General features: G+C 42.0%; 1 protein-coding gene across 5 annotated transcripts in view; it reads right to left on the bottom strand.

Annotated features, from left to right (window-relative positions):
* MON2 (MON2 homolog, regulator of endosome-to-Golgi trafficking) overlaps positions 1-11,611 on the bottom strand; it is a 135,823-nt gene extending 124,212 nt beyond the window's left edge. For all 5 annotated transcript variants that reach the window (XM_025402510.1, XM_025402513.1, XM_025402514.1 and 2 more), the window contains exon 1: positions 11,085-11,611. In XM_025402510.1, coding sequence (XP_025258295.1) covers positions 11,085-11,195 — 111 coding nt within the window. In that variant the 5' untranslated portion in view covers positions 11,196-11,611. The remainder of the gene's footprint in view (positions 1-11,084) is intronic.
* Between the last annotated feature and the right edge of the window lie 9,829 nt (positions 11,612-21,440).

Here is a 21,440-nt window from a genome sequence, read left to right as displayed (position 1 = left end):
AACAATGGCTGCAGCCATTCCACACCTCAAATTTCATATGACACCATTTTGAAGGAGAGAAAGGGTCTCTTTCAGTAGCTCTAGAGAAAGAAAGAGAAAGCTTTTCTTTCCCAGAAGCACTCACTAGCATTATGTAACTTGCGCAGGAATGGAGATGAGGTGGGGAGCAGTTAGGAGGATTTCAAGTAGACTAATCTAGGCCAGAAGTGGTGGCTCACGCCTGTAATCCCAGCACTTTGGGAGGTCACGGCGAGGGGATCGCTTGAGCCTCAGAGCTCATGACCAGCCTGGGCAACATAGGGAGATCCTGTCTCTACAAAAAAAAAAAAAAAAAAAATCAGGCAAACGTGCTGGTGTGAGTCAGTAGTACCAGCTACTCGAGAGGCTGAGGTGGGAGCTCAGGAGGTCGAGGCTACAGCGAGTTGTGATTGCACTGCCACACTTTGGCCTAAGCAACAGAGAAAGACCCTGTCTCAAAATAAATAAATAAAAATAAAGTAGATTAAGTTAATCATGGTACCCTGGAGTTAGGAATGAGAATCCAAAGGGTTGAAATGAGAGAAGAACACAGCCTACCACTGAAAGAAGCAAAAGGGAATGGATGGTAGCAAAGGAATTAACACATGTCCACCATCAAAACTATGTACAGATTTACACACAGAAAAAAAGTTATTTAAAAGGTTAGTTTTTTTTTTCACAAAAGTTACTGTTCTGCTTGTTTTTGTTCCTGAGACAGGGCATCACTCTGTCAACAGAAGTGTAAGGACATCTTTTAAAAGGAAAAAACAAACCATGGACCTACCCAGTACAGTGACGCCTTCATAACTCACTGCAGCATTGAATTCCTGGGCTCAACCAATCCTCCTGCCCCAGCCTCCCAAATGGCCGGGACAATAGGCTATATTAAGGCAAATTTACCAAAGGTCCAAATTATTTATCCACAGGACACAGCATGAAACAAGAGCTAAAGAAGAAATGTGAGGCTGGGCATGATGGCTCATGCCTGTAATCCCAACACTTTGGGAGGCCAAGGCGGGTGGATCATTTGAGGTCAGGCATTCAAGATCAGCCTGGTCAACATGGTGAAACCCCGTCTCTACTAAAAATACAAAAAGTAGCCAGGCAGTAGAGGTGTGCACCTGTAATACCAGCTACTCAGGAGGCTGAGGCAAGAGAATCGCTTGAGCTTAGGAGGCATAGGTTGCAGTAAGCCTAGATCATGCCACTGCACTCCAGCCTGGGCTATGGAGCGAGACAGTGTCTCAAAAAAAAAAAAAGTGAGATTCAAGTTAATGGCAACTTAGATAAAATAATGTACCAATGACACAAGAGAGGTATGGAGCTGCCTGAAGACTTGTGATTTTAGATGTCAGGTAAAATCAAAAGACCTGAAGTGAAGTGTACACTGGGAGTACTTGATACATCTAGAACACCCCTTAGGTGACAAAATCCTCATAAAACAAATACTACATTGAAATCAACAAGATTTTCTTCTGTAACATTCAATTATTCTACAACCCTAAAAACTTCTAAAAATATATACCTATATGACATTCCATTCTAGAATCTCTAGCTTCTAGGAAACAAAATTTCCTTAACATATCAAATAAAAGACTGGAATGCAGATTACATGTATATAGCTAAAAATATATACATGGTATTCCTACATAGGTGGTATGCTTTTTCCCTCCTTTCTTTTCTTTTCTTTTCTTTTTTTTTTTTTTTTTTTTGAGGTGGAGTATCGCTCTCATTGCCCAGGCTGGAGCGCAATGGTGAGATCTCAGCTCACTGCAACCTCCGCCTCCCGGGTTCAAGTGATTCTCCTGCCTCAGCCTCCCCCCGAGTAGCTGGGATTACAGGCGTCCACCATAATGCCCAGCTAATTTTTGTATTTTTAGTAGAGATGGGGTTTCACCATGTTGGCCAGGCTGGTTGTGAACTCCTGACCTCAGGTGATCAGCCCGCCGAGGCCTCCCAAAGTGCTGGGATTACAGGCATGAGCCACCATGCCCGGCTGAAGATTAAATTTTTAAGAAAAGGAGGATGGGTGTGGTGGCTCACGCCTGTAATCCCAGCACTTTGGGAGACCGAGGCGGGTAGATCACAAGCTCAGGAGTTCATGACCAGCCTGGCCAACATGGTGAAACTAAAATACAAAATTACTAAAAGTACCAAATTACTCTACCAAAAATATAAAAATTAGCCAGGCATGATAGCGGGCGCCTATAATCCCAGCCACTTGGGAAGCTGGGGCATGGGAATCGCTTGAACCTGGGAGGTGGGGGTTGCAGTGAGCTGAGATCACGCCACTGCACTCCAACCTGGGCAAAAGTGAGAGACTCCGTCTCCAAAAACAAAACAAAACAAAAAACAAAGAAGCCATAACATAAAAGACAGAAGCAGTAGGACCTATTTGCAGACTAGTAGGTAACCTAGTTGGGCTGAAGTATAAAGGCATATGAAGAAGACTTGGGGGTGATGAAGCTAAAAAGGAAGGTTGGGAAAATCAAGAGAATACTAACTGCTATGTTAAAGAGTCCTATAAGTAGAAAGACATTGTGGGCTTCTGTATGGGTGACATACAGAATGATATGAAGTCATGTATGCTATTCATGTATGTCAAAGGCCAGGCATAATGTTACTAATAGAATCTGAAATTAGCATAATAGCTGAGAAAACAGAAAAAAGGAAAAATACGTTAAAAATTACAGAGCTGGAAGGAACAGGTGACAGTGAATAAAGAGAGACGAGGGAGAGAAGATAGCCAAATATGACTAAAGTAGGCAACAGTGCTAGATACCATCAATAAAACAACTGAAATAGGGGGAAAATGACATTTTGAGAAAAAGACCTGTTCAATTACAGGAAGTTCTATCTGGCTAGCCGCAGTGGGTCATGCCTGTAATCCTAACACTTTGAGAGGCCGAGGTGGACAGATAATCTGTGGTCGGGAGTTTGAGACCAGCCTGACCAACACAGAGAAACCCTGTCTCTACTAAAAATACAAAATTAGCCGGGCATGGTGGCGGGCGCCTGTAATCCCAGCTACTCAGGAAGCTGAGGCAAGAGAATCGCTTGAACCCGGGAGGCAGAGGTTGCGGTGAGCCAAGATTGAGCCACTGCACTCCAGCCTGGGCAACAACAGTGAAACTCGTCTCAAAAAAAAAAGAAAAGAGGCCGGGCGCGGTGGCTCAAGCCTGTAATCCCAGCACTTTGGGAGGCCGAGACGGGCGGATCACGAGGTCAGGAGATCGAGACCATCCTGGCTAACATGGTGAAACCCCGTCTCTACTAAAAAATACAAAAAACTAGCCGGGCGCGGTGGCGGGCGCCTGTAGTCCCAGCTACTCGGAAGGCTGAGGCAGGAGAATGGCGTGAACCCGGGAGGCGGAGCTTGCAGTGAGCAGAGATCCGGCCACTGCACTCCAGCCTGGGCGGCAGAGCGAGACTCCGTCTCAAAAAAAAAAAAAAAAAAAAAAAAAGAAAAGAAAAGAAAAAGAAGAGGCCGGGTGTGGTGGCTCATGCCTGTAATCTCAACACTTCGGGAGGCCAAGGCGGGCGGATCACCTGAGGTCAGGAGTTCAAGACCAGCCTGGACAACATGGTGAAACCCGTCTCTACTGAAAATACAAAAATTAGCCGGTAGTGGTGGCAGGCATCTGTAATCCCAGCTACTCAGGAGGCTGAGGCAGTAGAATCGCTTGAATCCAGGAGGCGGAGGTTGCAGCGAGCTGAGATCGTGCTATTGCACTTAAGCCTGGGGGACAAGAGTGAGACACCATCTCAAAAACAAAGGAAAAGAAAAAGAAGTTGTTCTACTGATGCATGGAATAAACATTCTAGATGTGTTTGATGTGCAGCTGGAAATGCAGATCTATGCTCGGTAAAGACAGCAAATGAGTGAAGTAGATTTAAGAGTCATCAGCATCATAGCAAGGCCAGAGGCAACAGAAGTGGGTGATGCCAAGCGGGTGAGCATGGAGAAAGGGAAGATCTGAAGACAGAACCTGGGAGACACTTGTATGTAAAGAAAAGGATGGTTGGGCACAGTGGCTCGGGTCTGTAATCCCAGCACTTTGGGAGGCTGAGACAGGTGGAGTGCTTGAGTTCAGGGGTTTGAGACCAGCCCAGGCAACATGGCAAAACCCTGTCACTAGGAAAAATACAAAAATGTGCCAGCCGTGGTGGCATGTGCTTATAGTTCCAGCTACTCAGGAGGCTGAGGTGGGAGGATCGTTTGAGTCTGGGAGGCAGAGGCTGCAGTGAGCCAAGACAGCCCACTGCACTCCAACCTGGGTGACAGAGTGAGACCCTGTCTCAAAAAATAGAAACAAAATGAAACAAGAAAAGGACATGGAATACTGAGAGGGGAAACAGGGAAGTATAGTGTTACAAAACTGAAAACTAGAGGTTTCCAAGATGGAAAGAATAATCAATAGTAACAAATAATGAAGCAAGGTAAACAAATGGGAACAATAACAAAAACAAGCAAGTTGTGAAGGCATGTGCAGCATGATATAATGGAAAACAGGAGAGGAGTTAGAGATGGATTCACATGGACTTACATACCATTTCCACCATTTTCCAGCTTTACTACCTTATGCAAATTACTAAACCTGTCTAAACCAGTTTCCTCATCTATAAGATGAAATATTTAATATGGCATGTTGCATTAGAGTCTCAGGATGCAAAGTTCCAAGCCTAGTGGGAAGGCAACATTTTATTCAACCTTGAGTTAACTTCATGAGAATAAAGGCAATTCCTCAATTATTTCTGTGTTCCTGCTGTGCTTTTTCAGGAGACTCATAAATTTGTGTTAAATTATAACAATAACAGCAAACCCTTCTACTTCATACATGACTGAAAATGTTCAGCTATACTTACATAAAGGAAAAAAGAAAAATCAAATTTTGAAATATGTCTTCCTTTTTGGTTTATAAGTTAGAGACTATGTCTTTTATTTTTTCTGTAACCAAAGCACAACGTAATCATTTATTTCAGTTTATAGATTTCAATATATAAAGCATGAATATATTATATTATGCTTATGGGCGAAAGAACACAATGTCAAGAGGAAGAAACTACAATACATTATGAAATACTAAACCAAAAGAGATCCTAAGTAAGCTCGTAAAGATTATCCAGCCCTCATCTTCACTGTTATAAGTCGTGCAAATGAGGTGTTAACCCAAACAGGAGAGCCAATGACATGAGTCACAGTCCCTAAATATCTGGTTAAATGGCAAATCCTGTCACAGTAAGTGGAAGGCATCTCTTTCACCAGGGATCTCCCTAAGCCAGTTAACAAACCAAAACACCTGGATACTGAGGCATTCTATCACAAGAAACCTTTGCTTTTCTCTGCCAGCCAATTTCTATCAGGTCTGAATGGGCAACAGGAAACTTAAAGTACATAGCCTGGGAACACTACTTGCACTTTTGAATTATTTATACCCTTACTGATTCTGCATCATTTAAAAAGAGAGAAAAGAAATCTATCCAATTTTGTAATTCTGACCACCTAAACTCAAATGAACTTCTCTCCCTTAACTCTTCTACCACCCATTCCCTGGACTTCATCATCCTCTAGTACTGGGCAATCTGAAATGCAATATTCCCACCATTGTCCCAACTCCTATCCTTCTAGCTCTCTCACTCCCCAACCCCACTGCTCTTTGATGAAATAGCTGCTGCTAGCCTTTAACCTTCCCATGATCGTCCAATCAGTCAAAACTATTGGCTTTCCTTCTTTAGGAATCCAACCTAGCTCTCACAATCTACCATCATTTCAACCACTCTTCCTGCTAAGACTCTTAAGTGTTCCAAGACAATTTCTCCTCCACTTCTCCAAAGTGATCCACTGCTCTCCTCAAACTTCCCACCCCACCCCCTACTTCTTTTATCACTTAATTATTCCTAGTAACAAGCTTGTTTCTTTCTTTTTTTTTATTATTATACTTTAAGTTCTAGGGTATATGTGCATAACGTGCAGGTTTGTTACATATGTATACCTGTGCCATGTTGGCGTGCTGCACCCATCAACTCGTCAGCACCCATCAACTCGTCATTTACATCAGGTATAACTCCCAATGCAATCCCTCCCCCCTCCCCCCTCCCCGTGATAGGCCCCGGTGTGTGATGTTCCCCTTCCCGAGTCCAAGTGATCTCATTGTTCAGTTCCCACCCTATGAGTGAGAACATGTGGCGTTTGGTTTTCTGTTCTTGCAATAGTTTGCTGAGAATGATGGTTTCCAGCTGCATCCATGTCCCTACAAAGGACACAAACTCACCCTTTTTTATGGCTGCATAGTATTCCATGGTGTATATGTGCCACATTTTCTTAATCCAGTCTGTCACTGATGGACATCTGGGTTCATTCCAAGTCTTTGCTATTGTGAATAGTGCCACAATAAACATACGTGTGCATGTGTCTTTATAGCAGCATGTTTCTTATCTTCCCAAGAAAGCAGAGGCCACAGACCAAACTGCCCACAACTTGTCACTCCCTTCTGTCAAATTTGTCACATTCAAACCCGGTTTTTCCTTTGTCCTTCCTCTGTCAGAAGATGATGTGTCCTTTCTCAGACTGAAATCCTGTTCATATACTTATGCCACTGAAACTTCAGTTTTCTCAAGGACCTTCCTCTAACGAGTTTTACCCTTCTCTCCTGTATCTTTAACCTCAGTCTGCCCAGCAGCCTTTTTCTTTAATGTTGTTTCCCAAAGTTCGTTTTCCAGCCCTGATATTCTCACTCTATACACACACTCTTCCTGGCCCATTTCATCCACTTCTATGGTTTCCAATATTATTTATAAACTGATACTCCTAAATTTGAAATTCTAGACCTCCCTCTTACGTGCCAAACCATCATTTTCAAACACCTACTGGTCAGTTCCACTTGGATGTCACACATAAATCTTAAACTTAATATAATGACCACTCTGCCAGGTGCGGTGGCTCACGCCTGTTATCTCAGCACTTTGGGAGGCTGAGGCGAGCGGATCACCTGAGGTCACAAGTTCGAGACTAGGCTGGCCAACATGGTGAAACCCCGTCTCTACTAAAAATACAAAAAATTAGCCGGGCGTGGTGGCACGCACCTGTGATCCCAGGTACTCGGGAGGCTGAGGCAGGAGAATCACTTGAACCTGGGAGGTGGAGGCTGCAGTGAGCCGAGATCACGCCACTGTACTCCAGCCTGGTCAACAGAGTGAGACTTTGTCTCAAAAAATATACATATATAGTGACTACTCATTTTCCCCCAAAACATTTCCTCCTATTTATTCTCTTAGTGATCCACGTAGTTTCCCAGGCCAGAAACCTGGGAGGCATCACACATTTCTCTCTCCCCATTATATAGAAGGTTACCATGCCTTGGAAATTTTTACCTTTTCAATCTATCCTCTCTTTCACTACTGTCTAACTCAATGCAAGCAACCTTTTGTCTATGTCCACTACTGCTTCAAAACAGAGAATCATCATTTTTTAAACTTTGCTCTCTTTGCTTCAGTCTCAATACCCTCTAATTCTTCCTACCAATGGTCAAGGCAATGTTACTAAATATCAATTTGATCATATTCCCCTTTTTCAAAAAGCTCTAATGACTCCAATCATCTTCACTGTAAAATTTATTTTACATGGAATACTAAAAACACACGCTATTTCCTCTGCTAGGAATGACTCCCCTCCTCCAACTTCCAGGCTCCGTTAGATACCCCTTGTCTGTACCTGCAAATAGGAAATAATCAAAAAGTTTTTATTCATGAAATACATAAACATAAAGCTTCAGAGGTCTCTTCCCCTGAAGGCCACTGGATATTAATCACATAGAAGTGATTATAGAACGCTTCAAAGTAATTTTTAAAACAAAGAAAAAAATTTCATACAAATATTCCCAAACAAATTAGCTAGTACAGTTGTACTAAAAAAAGTTATACTGCTAAAACATGAAGATTTATGTATAAGGACTAAGAAAAATAGAAAAAAGAGAAAGAGGTTATTATAAAATGACAGAATAAAGTCATAGCCAGTACAACAACAATTTAATATACAAAGGATAGAGTTATAAATGAAAACAGTAACGTAGGAAAAACCATGTAGAAGTCCAAAGACAGTAAGTAAATATCAGTAAACAAGGCACTATCCTTTATCAATACTCTTTTAATGGTTTTTCCGACAGATTTGAAATCTTTAAATCCAGCTTATTATTAATTTTAAAAAAGAATTACATGGCCAGCCTGGGATACGCCTATAATCCTAGCACTTTGGGAGGTGGAGGTGGACAGATTGCCTGATCCCAGGAGCTGGAGACAAGCCTGGGCAACATGGTGAGACCCTTTCTCTACAAAAAAATACAAAAATCAGTTGCATGTGGTGGCATGCACCTGTAGTCCCAGCTTCTCAGGAGGTTAAGGTGGGAGAATCACTTGAACCCAGGAGGTAAAGGCTGCAGTGAGCTAAGATCCTGCCACTGCACTTCCAGTCTAGGTGAAAAGATCCTGTCTCAATAAATAAATAAATAATTAAATAAAATAATAGTTGAGCACTATGGCCATAAAAGGCAGAAACGACTAAAAATTTGAAATAAAGACTAAATATAAAATGTCTCTGTTAACTAGCTTCTTATACTTTGCCTTAAAGTTTAGTTAGCACCCAAAGAGAAAAATAAAACCAAAATCTTACCAGTTTCTTGAAGAACAAAAGCCAAAATTTGGCACTCTTATTAATTTAATAGGGAAAATTTAATTCAGCCAAACTATTTCTTGAAAGTCAAAGCTTTGTCCTAAAACATCATCATAATTAGGCTAATGATTCTCTTTGTTTTAAACCTATGACACAGTCGAGATCATTTTTCAATTCCTAAAGTAGTGCCTAGTGTCATTGGGTAAGAAATCAAAAAGCTTTCATTCAACAAATTCTTATAAACATGTACCATATACAAAATTATGTATCAGAGATAATTACAAGAATTACTTTTGCTATTACCTCAAAGACTAGGTGCAATTACAAAATATCTCTCTAGTCAGTGTTCAAGTAAAAACTAATGAGATTTTTTGTGAGTTTGTTTGAGACAGGGTCTCGTTCTGTCTCCCAGGCTGGAGTACAGTGGCACGATCACCACTCACCGCGGCCTTGACCACCTGGGCTCAAGGGATCCTCCAGGCTGGGCATGGTGGTTCACACCTGTAATCCCAGCACGTTGGGAGGCAGAGGTGGGCAGATCGCTTGAGCCCAGTTCAGGAGACCAGCCTGCCAAAACCCTCTCTCTACAAGGAAAAAAAAAAGCGAAAAATTAGCCTGTAATGGTTGTATGCATCTGTAGTCCCTGCAACTTGGGGGGCTGAGTTGGGAGAATCACCTGAGCCAGGGAGTTCGAGGTTGCAGATCGCACCAGTGCACTCCAGCCTGGGCCACAGAGACCCCATTTCCAAAAACAAAAACAAATGTAATAAACGGCAATTAAATTCCCAAGCTAGACCACAAAAGCCTATAGAGGAACCACAGTTTTTCTATGAATTATTAGAACTGTAAAGTCAGTTCTACAAATTATTGTTGAAATTACAAAATAGTGTTTGATATTTTCTAAATGATAGCATTTCTCTTACAATTAAAACAACTTAATTCTTTAAAATTCTCTAAAACATCCTAATTCTTTAGATTGACTTGTTATAACTTTCAACAGAGGATATAAAAAATAATGAAAATAAATATCAAAACAGACTATTGACCACGTGAAATAAAACCTATCGTAACCGCCATCTTTCCAAAAGTGGCAATTCTGGTTTCCATCACTGGGTAATACTTACTTTATTAAAGATATACAAGATAGAGTTTGTTGAAAACTGATAAAACCAATGCACTTACAGAAAAGTTAATATTCCTTACAAGCCTAAAATCCGAAATTTATTGGTCAAGTTCTAATTACATAATCTTCATAATAATAAAGGTACATTTAAATAAGTATGTAAATATGAAATCCCTCGGTGAATTTTTAGGGCTAAGAGTAAATCAAATTGCAAGTAAAACAAACTACATTAAATAGGAATAAAAATAAAAATAGGCCAGGCGCGGTGGCTCACGCCTGTAATCCCAGCACTTTGGGAGCCGAGGCGGGCAGATCACCTGAGGTCGGAAGTTCGAGACCAGCCTGACCAACATGGAGAAACCCTGTCTCTACTAAAAATACAAAATTAGCCAGGGCTGTTTTTGGTGTTTTTTGTTTTGTTTTGTTTTGTTTAGAGAATTAAAATGGCATTTTAAGAGAAAAAGCAAATAGTAACCAAATGTTAAATATTTCAACTCAAGAACTATTTGGAGAATTTAATTTCCGTGTATTATTTACTGGGGTCTCTTTAATAATACCCTTTTGCTCTGACATCTTTCCCATACATAATATAAAACCATCCTTTAACCCTATTTTACAGCTGGGGGGAAAAAAAAAACCCTGAAGCTCAAAGAGGTTAAGATTTATTGCTAGAACTTAAATTCAGGTGTGTTCGCTCTGACTGCAAGCCCAACTTCCCACTACAGCACTGCTCATAGCAAGAAGGTTTAACATGATTCTGTGGATCTTCAATATTCTTCATAAATTAGGTGGCTCTAGATAGTTTAACACGTCAAAGGATTGATAGAGTTAAGCTGAATGATATATGCCAGAAGGAAAACTGTTTCCAATTCAGTGATACGCCACAAACGCGAGGAGTACACGTTTCAACACGATGGGTGGATACTCGTTTTGGGGAGCAACAAACAAGTTTTTCAATTTTGGCTTGGCCACTTTCGAGTAAGAAAAAGGCCAGAATAGGCTAGTGTACAGTACACCTAGCTGGATTAACTGAATAGGCTCACTTCACGAACTTCACTCCTAAACTGGGAGGACAGGAGAGGGGAGAAAATCAAAGTGCCTCAGCTCTCTCCAGTGGAAACTATAAAAAGCCCTTGTGGAACAACCCACCGACTCACAAATCTGGAAAGCTGATGACCGAATGAAAATTAGACAGGACTAGAAACTGGGGTGAAGCACTTGGTCTAACAGGACCAGGCATGCTCACAGTGCCTTCTCCTGACGTCGCCTGAAGCTCACCTCTTTGACAGGTGGGAATTTCTTCTTGCACTCCAGTGACAGGGCGCGCAAGTCGCTCTGCATATTCTCCAGCAGCTTCTTCACCGCCTCGGGGCTGCTGGTGCCAGACATGATCCTCCAAGGTCCCAGCCAATTTCCGAGAGGTACAAACAAGCTCCGGCACGGTCAGCTCCTTGGGGCCACAGGCAGCTCCCCCCAGGTGTCTCTGGTCCTTCAGCAGCCCGCTTTTAGGGCCCTGCAGGGACTCTGCCGGGCCCTGGGCTGCGAACCCGGAGCCTGCTCGAGCGTCCCCCAGCAGCCTGACAGCAACCCCTCCGGCTTCTCTCGGAGGCGCCCCCCGCAGTCGCCCCGCCCCGCTAAGCTCCGCCGGCTCTGGCCGAGGAGCCCACAAGGCGGGCAGGTCCCTCCGCTGCCGCGGGGCCCAGCCACACCGGGTGTCACCAGCTAACCCGGCAAGAAGATTTAGCGCCAGCTCCCCAGGCCCCTAAGACTCGCAGACGCCATTAGCCGAGTCGCCCACAATTCCGAGCGCTGCCGGGACACGTCAGCCGCACTTCCGGGCACCGTGGCCTCCGCCACCGCCGCGGCCAACCCCGGAGGCAGGCCTTCGTCGGGGCGGGGCTGGGGCGTGGCCATACTCGGGGCTGGCCGGGTTCCGGGTGGGCAGCGATTCCCCACAGCCCCACCCCTGGCATCAAGTAGGCTAGAGGCAGGGTTTGCGGCGTCAGGATTCGCTTCTTTTTCATTAACAAGGGCCTGAACAGAGCCCCCGAGTACTCCTTGGCATATCTCTTTGCGTATGTTTGTGTTAATTGTATTTCGGTGTAAATAATTTGTTTCCCTGTGGATTGATCTTAACGTGTCTCCTCCCGCTTCATTTCGAACATCTGGACTAGTGGCACCAAATCAGTGGCTACCTCGTGTGTGTGTGTGTGTGTGTGTATGTATATATATATATATATATATATATATATATATTTTTTTTTTTTTCTTTAAGCGCAACTGGTGCACTTACTGTGGAGTAGCCTCTTATTTTCCTAATCTCTAAAATGAGACTACCCTCTGCTCCACGCCTTCCGCTGGCTTCCCATCTCACTCAAAGTAAAAGCCAAAATGCCTACTATCACCTACTAGGCGCTACGAGATCTGTCCCGGCCTCTTTACTGGCAGATGCTCCCAGCTAAAAGGAGAGTTTCGGAAGAGTGGGGGCTGCCGGTTCTTCTTCTTTTTAAATCTTATTTTGTTTCCTATGTATCTCTAGCACCTAGAACAGTGTCTGGCATATAGAAGGTAATCAGTACATACTTGTTGAATGAATACCCTACCATTACAAAATCAGAAAGTTTCGAGGCTCGAATAGCGCACAGATACATAAAAGCCTTCATCAGGTGTGAAGTGCCAAATAAATGTGAGGCAAAAGCCAAACAGAAAAATTGTCATCTGTATTTCCCCAAGATCCAGGTTGGTCTACTTTTGCCCCCAAGACATTTCGCAGCTGCTGGTCAGAAAACAGAAGAAGATGGAGGAAAAATCAGAAACAGTAGAGATAAAGAAACCAACACCTTCAGACAGCTGAGCTTATGACACCTTTACAGGATGGAAGACGGTGAGCCATGAGATTGTCAGTGGGTAGCACTGTTTGGTTGTAACAGAGCTACTTTGTAAGCTAAATGATTTTATTTTTTTTTTCCTTCTGATAAGAAGCAAAGCAAGGATGGATAAAGGGGGCAGATGAGGTAATAGTAGAGAGCTCCCAGAGCGGTAATTTTGATCATTTGTGCCTATTACACAACTTCTGGAAAATTTGACAGCTCCTATGGTGTCAGCTTTATGTATGAAAACTTGTGAATTTAGCAAAAACGTTCAAATGGAATATATGGCAAACATTATTCTTGAGGTCCCAGGGAACTTGTAAAAATGAGGTGCTTTTTTTTGGGTGGTGGGTGGAGACGGAGTCTTGCTCTGTCACCCAGGCTGGAGTGCAGTGGCGCGATCTCCACTCACTGCAGCCTCCACCTCCCAGGTTCAAGCAATTATCCTGCCTCAGTATCCCAAGTAGCTGGGACTACAGGCGTAGGCCGTCACCCGGGCTAATTTTTTGTATTTTAGTAGAGACAGGGTTTCACTGTGTTGCCCAGGCTGGTCTCCAACTACTGAGCTCAGGCAATCCGCCCACCTAGGCCTCCCAAAGTGCTAGGATTACAAAGGCATGAGCCACACCCCAGGCCTTTTTGTTTGTTTGTTTTTTGTTATTTTAGTAGAGGTGGGGTTTCACCATGTTGGCCAGGCTGATCTGGAACTCCAGACTACAAGTGATCCACCTGCCTCGACCTCCCAAAGTGCTGGGATTACAGGCATAAGCCTGTAATACTAGGCCAAAAATGATGCTTTAATAATTGGGCTAGTGATATAGGATCAAATTTTCTGCCTTTCACTATGTAGCCAACTTTTCTTTTGGATTTTTTACTATTGGTAACTTTGGCATGATTAACTCAAAATCATCTTTAGAATCTTTTACATCTCTTTTCAGAGTTGAGGACATGCAATTGGAATTCATTGATTAAAAACAATACTTAAAATGATTTGAAAAGCCAAATTTTAAAAGTAAGGTGTAGCGGCCAGGCGCGGTGGCTCACACCCATAATCCCAGCACTTGGGGAGGCCAAGGCAGGTGGCTCACCTGAGGTCAGGCATTGGAAACCAGCCTGACCAACAAGGTGAAACCCCCGTCTCTACTAAAAATGCAAAAATTAGCCGGGCGTGGTCATGGGCACCTGTAGTCCCAGCTACTCGGGAGGCTGAGACAGGAGGATTGCTTGAACCTGGGAGGCAGAGGTTGCAGTGAGCCGAGATCACACCACTGCACTCCAGCCTGGGTGAGGGAGTGAGACTCTGTCTCAAAAAAAATAATAATAAAATAAAAAAATAGGGTGTGGCAAGTACCTATAAATTTCTGTAAATTTCTGTAAATTTCTTTTTTTAAAAAAATACACAATAGCCTTTTATGTACATATGCCAAGAGAGATTATACTGCCTCGGAAACAATGCATGGCTTTATACCAAAGCCAAGCAAGTTACCTAAGGTAAAAATAATTTTTTAATCTACAAGTTAAGAAATTAGCTAAAGTTAAGAGTTAGCATTTCAAAAAACTGAATATTTTCTCTTTTAGTAGAAAACCAAATATTCAAATACATATTTTTGTTCTCAAGTATCTCAAGAAATACTTTCAAAATTGCAGCACTCCTATAAATGTCAGTGTAGGTATAAAACACTCCTCTGTAGCGAGTGTTTTAGCGAGTTTACTCCTCTGTAGCGACAAAATCTCTCTTCATTGAAAATTATATTAATAAATGCCTGATAAATTTAATGATTTATTATCATAAATAATGCTTTCACAGCATCATTACATGGTAGTTAGGCCCAGACTCTGAAGTTGGAAAGCTCTAATTTGAATCTGAGTTCTGCTGGTTTCTCCCTGGGTCACTCTAGCACATTATTTAACCTCTCTAATCTTCACTAATCTTTACTACTTAACCTCTCCATAGCTTTAAAAGAAGAAAACAAAAGTGCCTGCTTCATGAGATAGTTGTGAGGTTAAATGAAATATTGTAGGTAAAGCATGCCTGGCACACATTTTTTTGAGTAAATGTTTTAAATAGGTGGTAGAAAAGAGAACTCTTAAATTTGTAGTCATCACTAATGCCATCTTTTATTAACTTCTAACAGAATTATCAGCGAGTTTTGTCCTAGTATTTAATCTTCTAGTTGAAAATTAGGAAATCCATGTCTTTTTCTGAGTTCTTATTATGAATCTTTTAGAAAATATATCTATTTAACAATGAGTATATATTTACGTGTAATAAGAAAATTTGTCTAATGTCATTCTGAAATATCTTAGTTTAATGATGAAATACAAATATTATTCAACCTACCTTTCTAGTTGTTCAGTCCCTCTGATTTTATCACATTTACTTATTCTCCTCTTAGACTTTTCTTTTACCTACTCCTTAGTTATTAGTGTTTCCCAGAATTCTATTCTCTGCTGTCTTCCCCAGCCCCACTCGCTTGTTTTATTTATTCTCTTTGAGTGATCCTTTGCACACCAATGGCTTCAATTACTGCCAATCTTTTGATATCACCCTGTATAACCTCCGTGTTGATACATATCAATAGAATGTGCAGACTAGCAGAAATACCACCACACAGACACCACTTCGGTTTACTTATCTAAAGGATACGTAAAGGAATTAGTTGCAATATCAGCTAAGAGATGAAAGTGCAAGTTTCTAAACCTTCCAAATACTCAGACCTTCTGGAATGCATAACATCAGACCTGGAAATTTAACTTTCTCTTCCAGTCCTAGTCTTATATGCATAAAGCTGGACTAGTCCCATACATAGCCCCTTCCCTAGAGACCACTTCACCTAGGCATGGTAGATCCTCAATCACAGAGTGATACAATACACAATATGATAGCTATATCACAGTTTAGAGGATATTCAGCTATGAACAAATTATTCTAAGCTTTTCTAGGCTAATGCAGTCTAGTTTAGTGTATTCCCAAATTTAGCACGATGAGAATAAAACATGAAACCATAGTCTCGATGTCTCTGAAAGCTATGATGTCAAGCCCTTATACACACTTATAATTACAGAGCTCTTGTCTGAGATCCAGACATGAATATTCAACTGGTTATTGGACATCTTTACCTTTAAGTCTCATTGGCACCTCATATTCCTCCCCAAAAAGGAGTTGATCCTCTTCATACATTACCTTTCTCAATGAAAAGCATCACCATCCATCTGGTTGCCCATATTAAGAAACTAAGAGTCAAACTTGACTCTTCCTTCTCCCTCATCCATTACATCTATGCCGAATCAAGTTCTGTTGATTCTTCCTCTTCATAACTTTCTAATCCATCCCACTTTTCTCTACTCTGACTAACTTGGTTCAGGCATTTACATAGATCACACACACCAAATAACATCCTCTCCATTTACGATAGGGCACATTCTGAGTAAATGACTCGGTGACTTCACTTCTTCTCTTCATTTACATAGAATATTCGCCAAGTACCAATGGGAAACCTGTAGATTATTGAAACCCCAGAAAATTCTGTAAGTGGGGCTCTTGAGCCTATGCTCCGGCCCATTCCCACACTGTGGAATGTACTTTCCTTCTCAATAAATCCCTGCTTTTGCTTTCCTGGTTTTGTTTGTGCATTTTGTCCAATTCTTTGTTCAAGATGCCAAGAACCTGGACAGTTTTTACTGGTAAAACAATGAGCCATGATCATATCACAGCACTGTTGCCTGGGCAACAAAATGAGACGCTGTAAAAAAAAAAAAAAAAAAAAAAAAAGGAAGGGGGGGGGGGGAAGATCTGATAAAGTTTGAGGCCTGTCTCTTCCCTTAATCTATTTTCTGAACATCTTTTTTTTTTTTTTTTTTTTGAGATGGGAGTTTTGCCCTTGTTGCCCAGGCTGGAGTGCAATGGCGCAATCTCAGCTCACTACAACCTCCACCTCCCAGGTTCAAGCAATTCTCCTGCCTCAGCCTCCCTAGTAGCTGGAATTACAGCATGTGCCACCATGCCCGGCTAATTTTGTATTTTTAGTAGAGATGGGGTTTTTCCACGTTGGACAGGCTGGTCTCGAACTCCCAACCTCAGGTGATCCGCCCGCCTCAGCCTCCCAGAGTGCTGAGATTACAGGCATGAGCCACCATGCCTGGCCTATTTTCTGAACATCTTATTGATTGGAACCTTCCTTTCAGATTGGTTATTTGTTTAGAAAGAAAGAACTTTAGGTTTGTCATAGCACTGCTAGTACATTTCCCTATATGATAACACATATTCTATTTAATTGTAAAATTGTCTGTCTCCCTGCTACACTACAAGTTCTTCGGTGGAAAGGTCCTTGTGTTATTCATAGCTATATTCCTGGCAACTGGTATGTGTTTGTGTGTGTGTGCACACACACAAACTAAAACATTTGTTTTAGTTACATGGATTCTTGTTCTTGATCAAAGAGGAGCAAAGGTACAGAGAAAGTTATCAAGGCAAGAATTCAAGCAAAAGAAAACAAACTAAGGGACTGGGATATACACATTAGGCAACTTGCTCCCACAGAGGAGACTCAATAAATCTTGAAGTGAGTGCCATCATGTACCTGCCACCGTACATCTTATCCCAAATAGCTGCTTCCTTCCCTCAAGAAATATTTGTTGAGTGAATGGAATGCTGCAACTAAGATAAGCTTTCTGCCTTTAGAGTTTAACACCACAACTGTAAAAATACTAAGCCAATGTTAAAACAACTGTATATGGCATATGGTATTTGCCAGAAGTAAATGTCTTAAATCTTTGAAATAAAGTTTGAATCACAACCAATAATTCTTCTCAAGATCAGTGAATTCGCCTGGCATTGTGGCTCACACCTGTAATCCCAGCACTTTAGGAGGCCAAGGCGGGCGGATCATGAGGTCAGGAGTTCACGACGAGTATGGCCAACATGGCAAAACCCTGTCTCTACCAAAAAAATACAAAAATTAGCCAGGTGTGGTGGCACACCCCTGTAATCCCAGCTACTCAGGAGGCTGAGGCAGGAGAATCACTTGAACCCGGAAGGTGGAGGTTGCAGTGAGCTGAGATAGCACCACTGCACTCCAGCTTGGGTGACAGAGTGAGACTCTGTCTCAAAAAAAAAAAAAAAAAAAACAATGAGTGAAGTCAATGTAAAATTCCTAGCATAGTGTTTGGAACACAACTGGTGCACATAAATTATTAGCTCCTTATAGTTTTAATACAGAGCCAAGAGTAGCCAGTGAATGTTTTCCTTCACTACATTTATGCATTGATTATTGTATATTTTTATTGTAAGACATTTTTGAGGACCTGGTTTTATTTTTTAAAATTATTGGCAAGGCCAGACCTCAGTCGAAATGTGGAGTAGGAAGTTTCCAAGGCTCATTACCCTTCACAGAAACACCAAAAAATGAACAAAAACTGTCAGAATCCCCTTCTTCAGAATCTGGAAAATAGTCAAAGGTTTGTAGCAACCAAGTGAACATTGAATTAAGAAAATGACTTAAACCAGTAGGAGGGCTTTGTGGCATTTAACTTAGCTTAGCCCCACTCACATTCCCAGAATAGTAGCAGGTCTTCTGGATGGCAATCTACATTCCTGCTGGGGGTATCTGGTTCTGGAGGAAATAGAGTGGACCTTCTTCCCAAAGAATTGTGTTTGTTAGCTGCAATATGTCTGGGAGTTCCCTAAAGGACTGAAAAACAGGATTGCCTTTATTTCACCTTACTCAGAACTCTTTTGGGGCAGAAAAATGGTTAAGTGAGGGCATTCTTCCAAAACATTGAAAGGCAAATAAACAAGCTTAGGAAAATCCCTCTCTTGAATGTATATAATATACATATTTAGACTGTAAACTGCCAGATTGCTTTACAGAATGGACAAATATGTCTGGTCTTTCACCAGCTGCACTAGGTCCCTGTATCTCCACATTTCCACCAACACTTGGGAAAATTAGAGTTTCTACTGTGTGTCAATCTAACGGTATAAAATCTCACTGTTTTAATTTGTAGTTTATTACTAATGATTTTGTGCATGTTTTCATGTATGTGTTAAGATTTGGGTTTCTTCTGTGAATCGCCCATTATCATTTGCCCATATTTCTATTGTATTTTCTTCTGGTTGTTAATTTGGAAGCATTTATCATATGTTCTAGGTATCAGTGCCTCTTTGGCATTAGACAGTATAAATGATTTCTTCTAATTTGCTATGTGTCTATTAACTTTTTTCATAAAGTCCTTTGTTGAAAGGAAATCCTTAATTTTATAAAGTCACACCTTATTCCAAGTCTTGGGACAGAAATTTTCATTGTTTTTTTTTTGTGTGTGTCGTTCCTTCATCTTAAGGTTTGTGCTTTCTGGTAGTCTTCTCTAACTTTCAACTTTTCTCAAGTTGTTCAAGTTGAAAAGACATGAGCTGTAAGTTTGCATTATGTAGATTTAGTTTTACCAGCCTGTTCATGGATTTCAAAGAGAAAGGCACTTTACCAGTTTATATGATGTTTTTGAATAGCTTCTCTCAGTACCACACCCAACCCATTAACAAAGCTGGTAACTAAATCAGACACCATGCAGTCATCAGGATTAGGTCCAAATGAACCTTCCCAATGTTTTTTAAGCAGTGACTATAATCAGAGACTGATTTGTGTCTTTATTATCTGCACTCTTGAAACTTTGACCAGTCTATTTTAGATAGCAAGGCCATAGGGTAGGAATCTTTACTTAGCTTCATGATAGGTGATGGGTGTATTTCGATTAAATTATAAGTCTTCATTGACTTAGACCCATTTAGCCTTTTATAAGGAGGCATCTCCAGGACCCACAAGGTTGAATGGTTGGTAAATCTCTGGAAGCCGTAGAAAATATACCCCTAAACCTAATCTGTGTAGAAAACGTATCTGTTTTCTTATGGGTCAGGGAAATCCTCTGTTATAGAGGACAGATAGAGACCAATGGTTTAAAATGATTTATTGAGGAGGGGCAATTGAGATCCTTCAACTTTCCTTCCTTGAGGTCTTGAGGTATGAGTAGCAGGAGAGTAGGGCCAACTCCTCAAGTAACTACAGGAAACTGGGGGCCAGAAAAGTAGGTATAGGTTTGGGGAGAAGTGGGTAGACACAAGGAGGTCCAGGCCATGGGGGAGAGAGAGACAGGAAGGGGTTGGAGAAGCAGATTGATAAGAAGAGGGAAAGGAGAAAGGAGTGAGTGTTTCTGATATTGGAGTAGATGAAGGAGTAATAATTGAGGAGGACAAATGAGCCTTGAGAGATTGAATAGCTTTAGATAAGGTTAGACTGAGGCTGAGTGTGGTGGCTCACACGTGTAATCTCAGCACTTTGGGAGCCTGAGGTGGGAGGAATGCTTGAGCCAGGAGTTTGAGACCCACCTGGGCAACATGGCGAGACCCTGTCTCTACAAAAAATACAAAAAGATTAGCCAGGCATGGTGGCACACACCCATAGTCACAGCTACTTGGGAGGCTGAGCTGGGAGGATTGCTGGAGTTCAGGAATTCAGGACTACAGTGAGCCATTGCACTCCAGCCTGGATGACAGGGCGAGACCCTATCTGATATGATTTGGCTGTGACTCCACCCAAATATCATCTTGAATTGTACTCCCATAATTCCCACGTGTTGTGGGAGGGACCTGGTGGGAGATAATTGAATGAGAGTGGTTTCCCTCATACTGTTCTCACGGTAGTGAATAAGTCTTACAAGATCTGATGGTTTTATCAGGGGTTTCCGCTTTTGTCTTCCTCGTTCTCTCTTTACCTGCCACCATCCATGTAAGACATGACTTGCTCCTCTTTGCCTTCCACCATGATTGTGAGGCCTCCTCAGCCAAGAGGAGCTGTAAGTCCATTAAACCTCTTTCTTTTGTAAATTGCCCAGTCTTGGGTATGCCTTTATCAGCAGTTTGAAAATTGACTAATACACTGTCTAACAAAAAAAAAAAGGTTAGACTGAGAAAGACATTTGTCAACTTCTCCATATCAAGAGAAATTAAAGACTTTGAATCCCCAGGATACAAGGGCTTCCCATAGATGAATCAACTTTGGAGAAAGAGGCCACTGTGGCTTCAAATGATTCTTTATAAGATTTTGCCAGCCGGGTGCGGTGGCTCATGCCTGTAATCCCAACACTTTGAGAGCCCAAGGTGGGCAGATCGCCTATGGTCGGGAGTTTGAGAGCAGCCTGGCCAGCGTGGTGAAACCCCATCTCTACTAAAAATACAAAAATTAGCTGGGTGTGGTGGCAGTCACCTGTAATCCCAGCTACTCAGGAAGCTGAGGCAGGAGAATCGCTTGAACTCAGGAGGCAGAGGTTGCAGGGAGCCAAGATCATGCCATTGCACTCCAGCCTAGGCAACAGAGCGAGACTCTATCTAAAAAAAAAAAAAAAAACTGTTGCCATTTTTTGGAGATGTTGGACCTAATTAGTGCCATGGTGCTGTGGAGCATATAGTCTGGAAAGGAAAAATTGGACAAGCACCTGGTGGAGTGAGAATTATTATTATTTGAGACAGAGTCTCACTCTGTCACCCAGGCTGGAGTGTAGAGGCATAATCTTGGTTCACTGCAAGCTACACCTCCGGGGTTCAAGCGATTCTCATGCTTCAGTCTCCCAAGTAGCTGGGACTACAGGCATGCACCACCACGCCCTGCTAATTTTTTGGATTTTTTGTTGAGATGGGATTTTGCCATGTTAGCCAGGCTGGTCTCCAACTCCTGACCTCAAGCGATCCACCCATCTTGGCCTCCCAAAGTGCTGG

The sequence above is a fragment of the Theropithecus gelada genome, chromosome 11, assembly GCF_003255815.1.
Source record: "Theropithecus gelada isolate Dixy chromosome 11, Tgel_1.0, whole genome shotgun sequence".
Taxonomy (NCBI): domain Eukaryota; kingdom Metazoa; phylum Chordata; class Mammalia; order Primates; family Cercopithecidae; genus Theropithecus; species Theropithecus gelada.
Note: the sequence above shows the minus strand (reverse complement) of the source record. Positions and strands in the feature narration are given on the sequence as shown.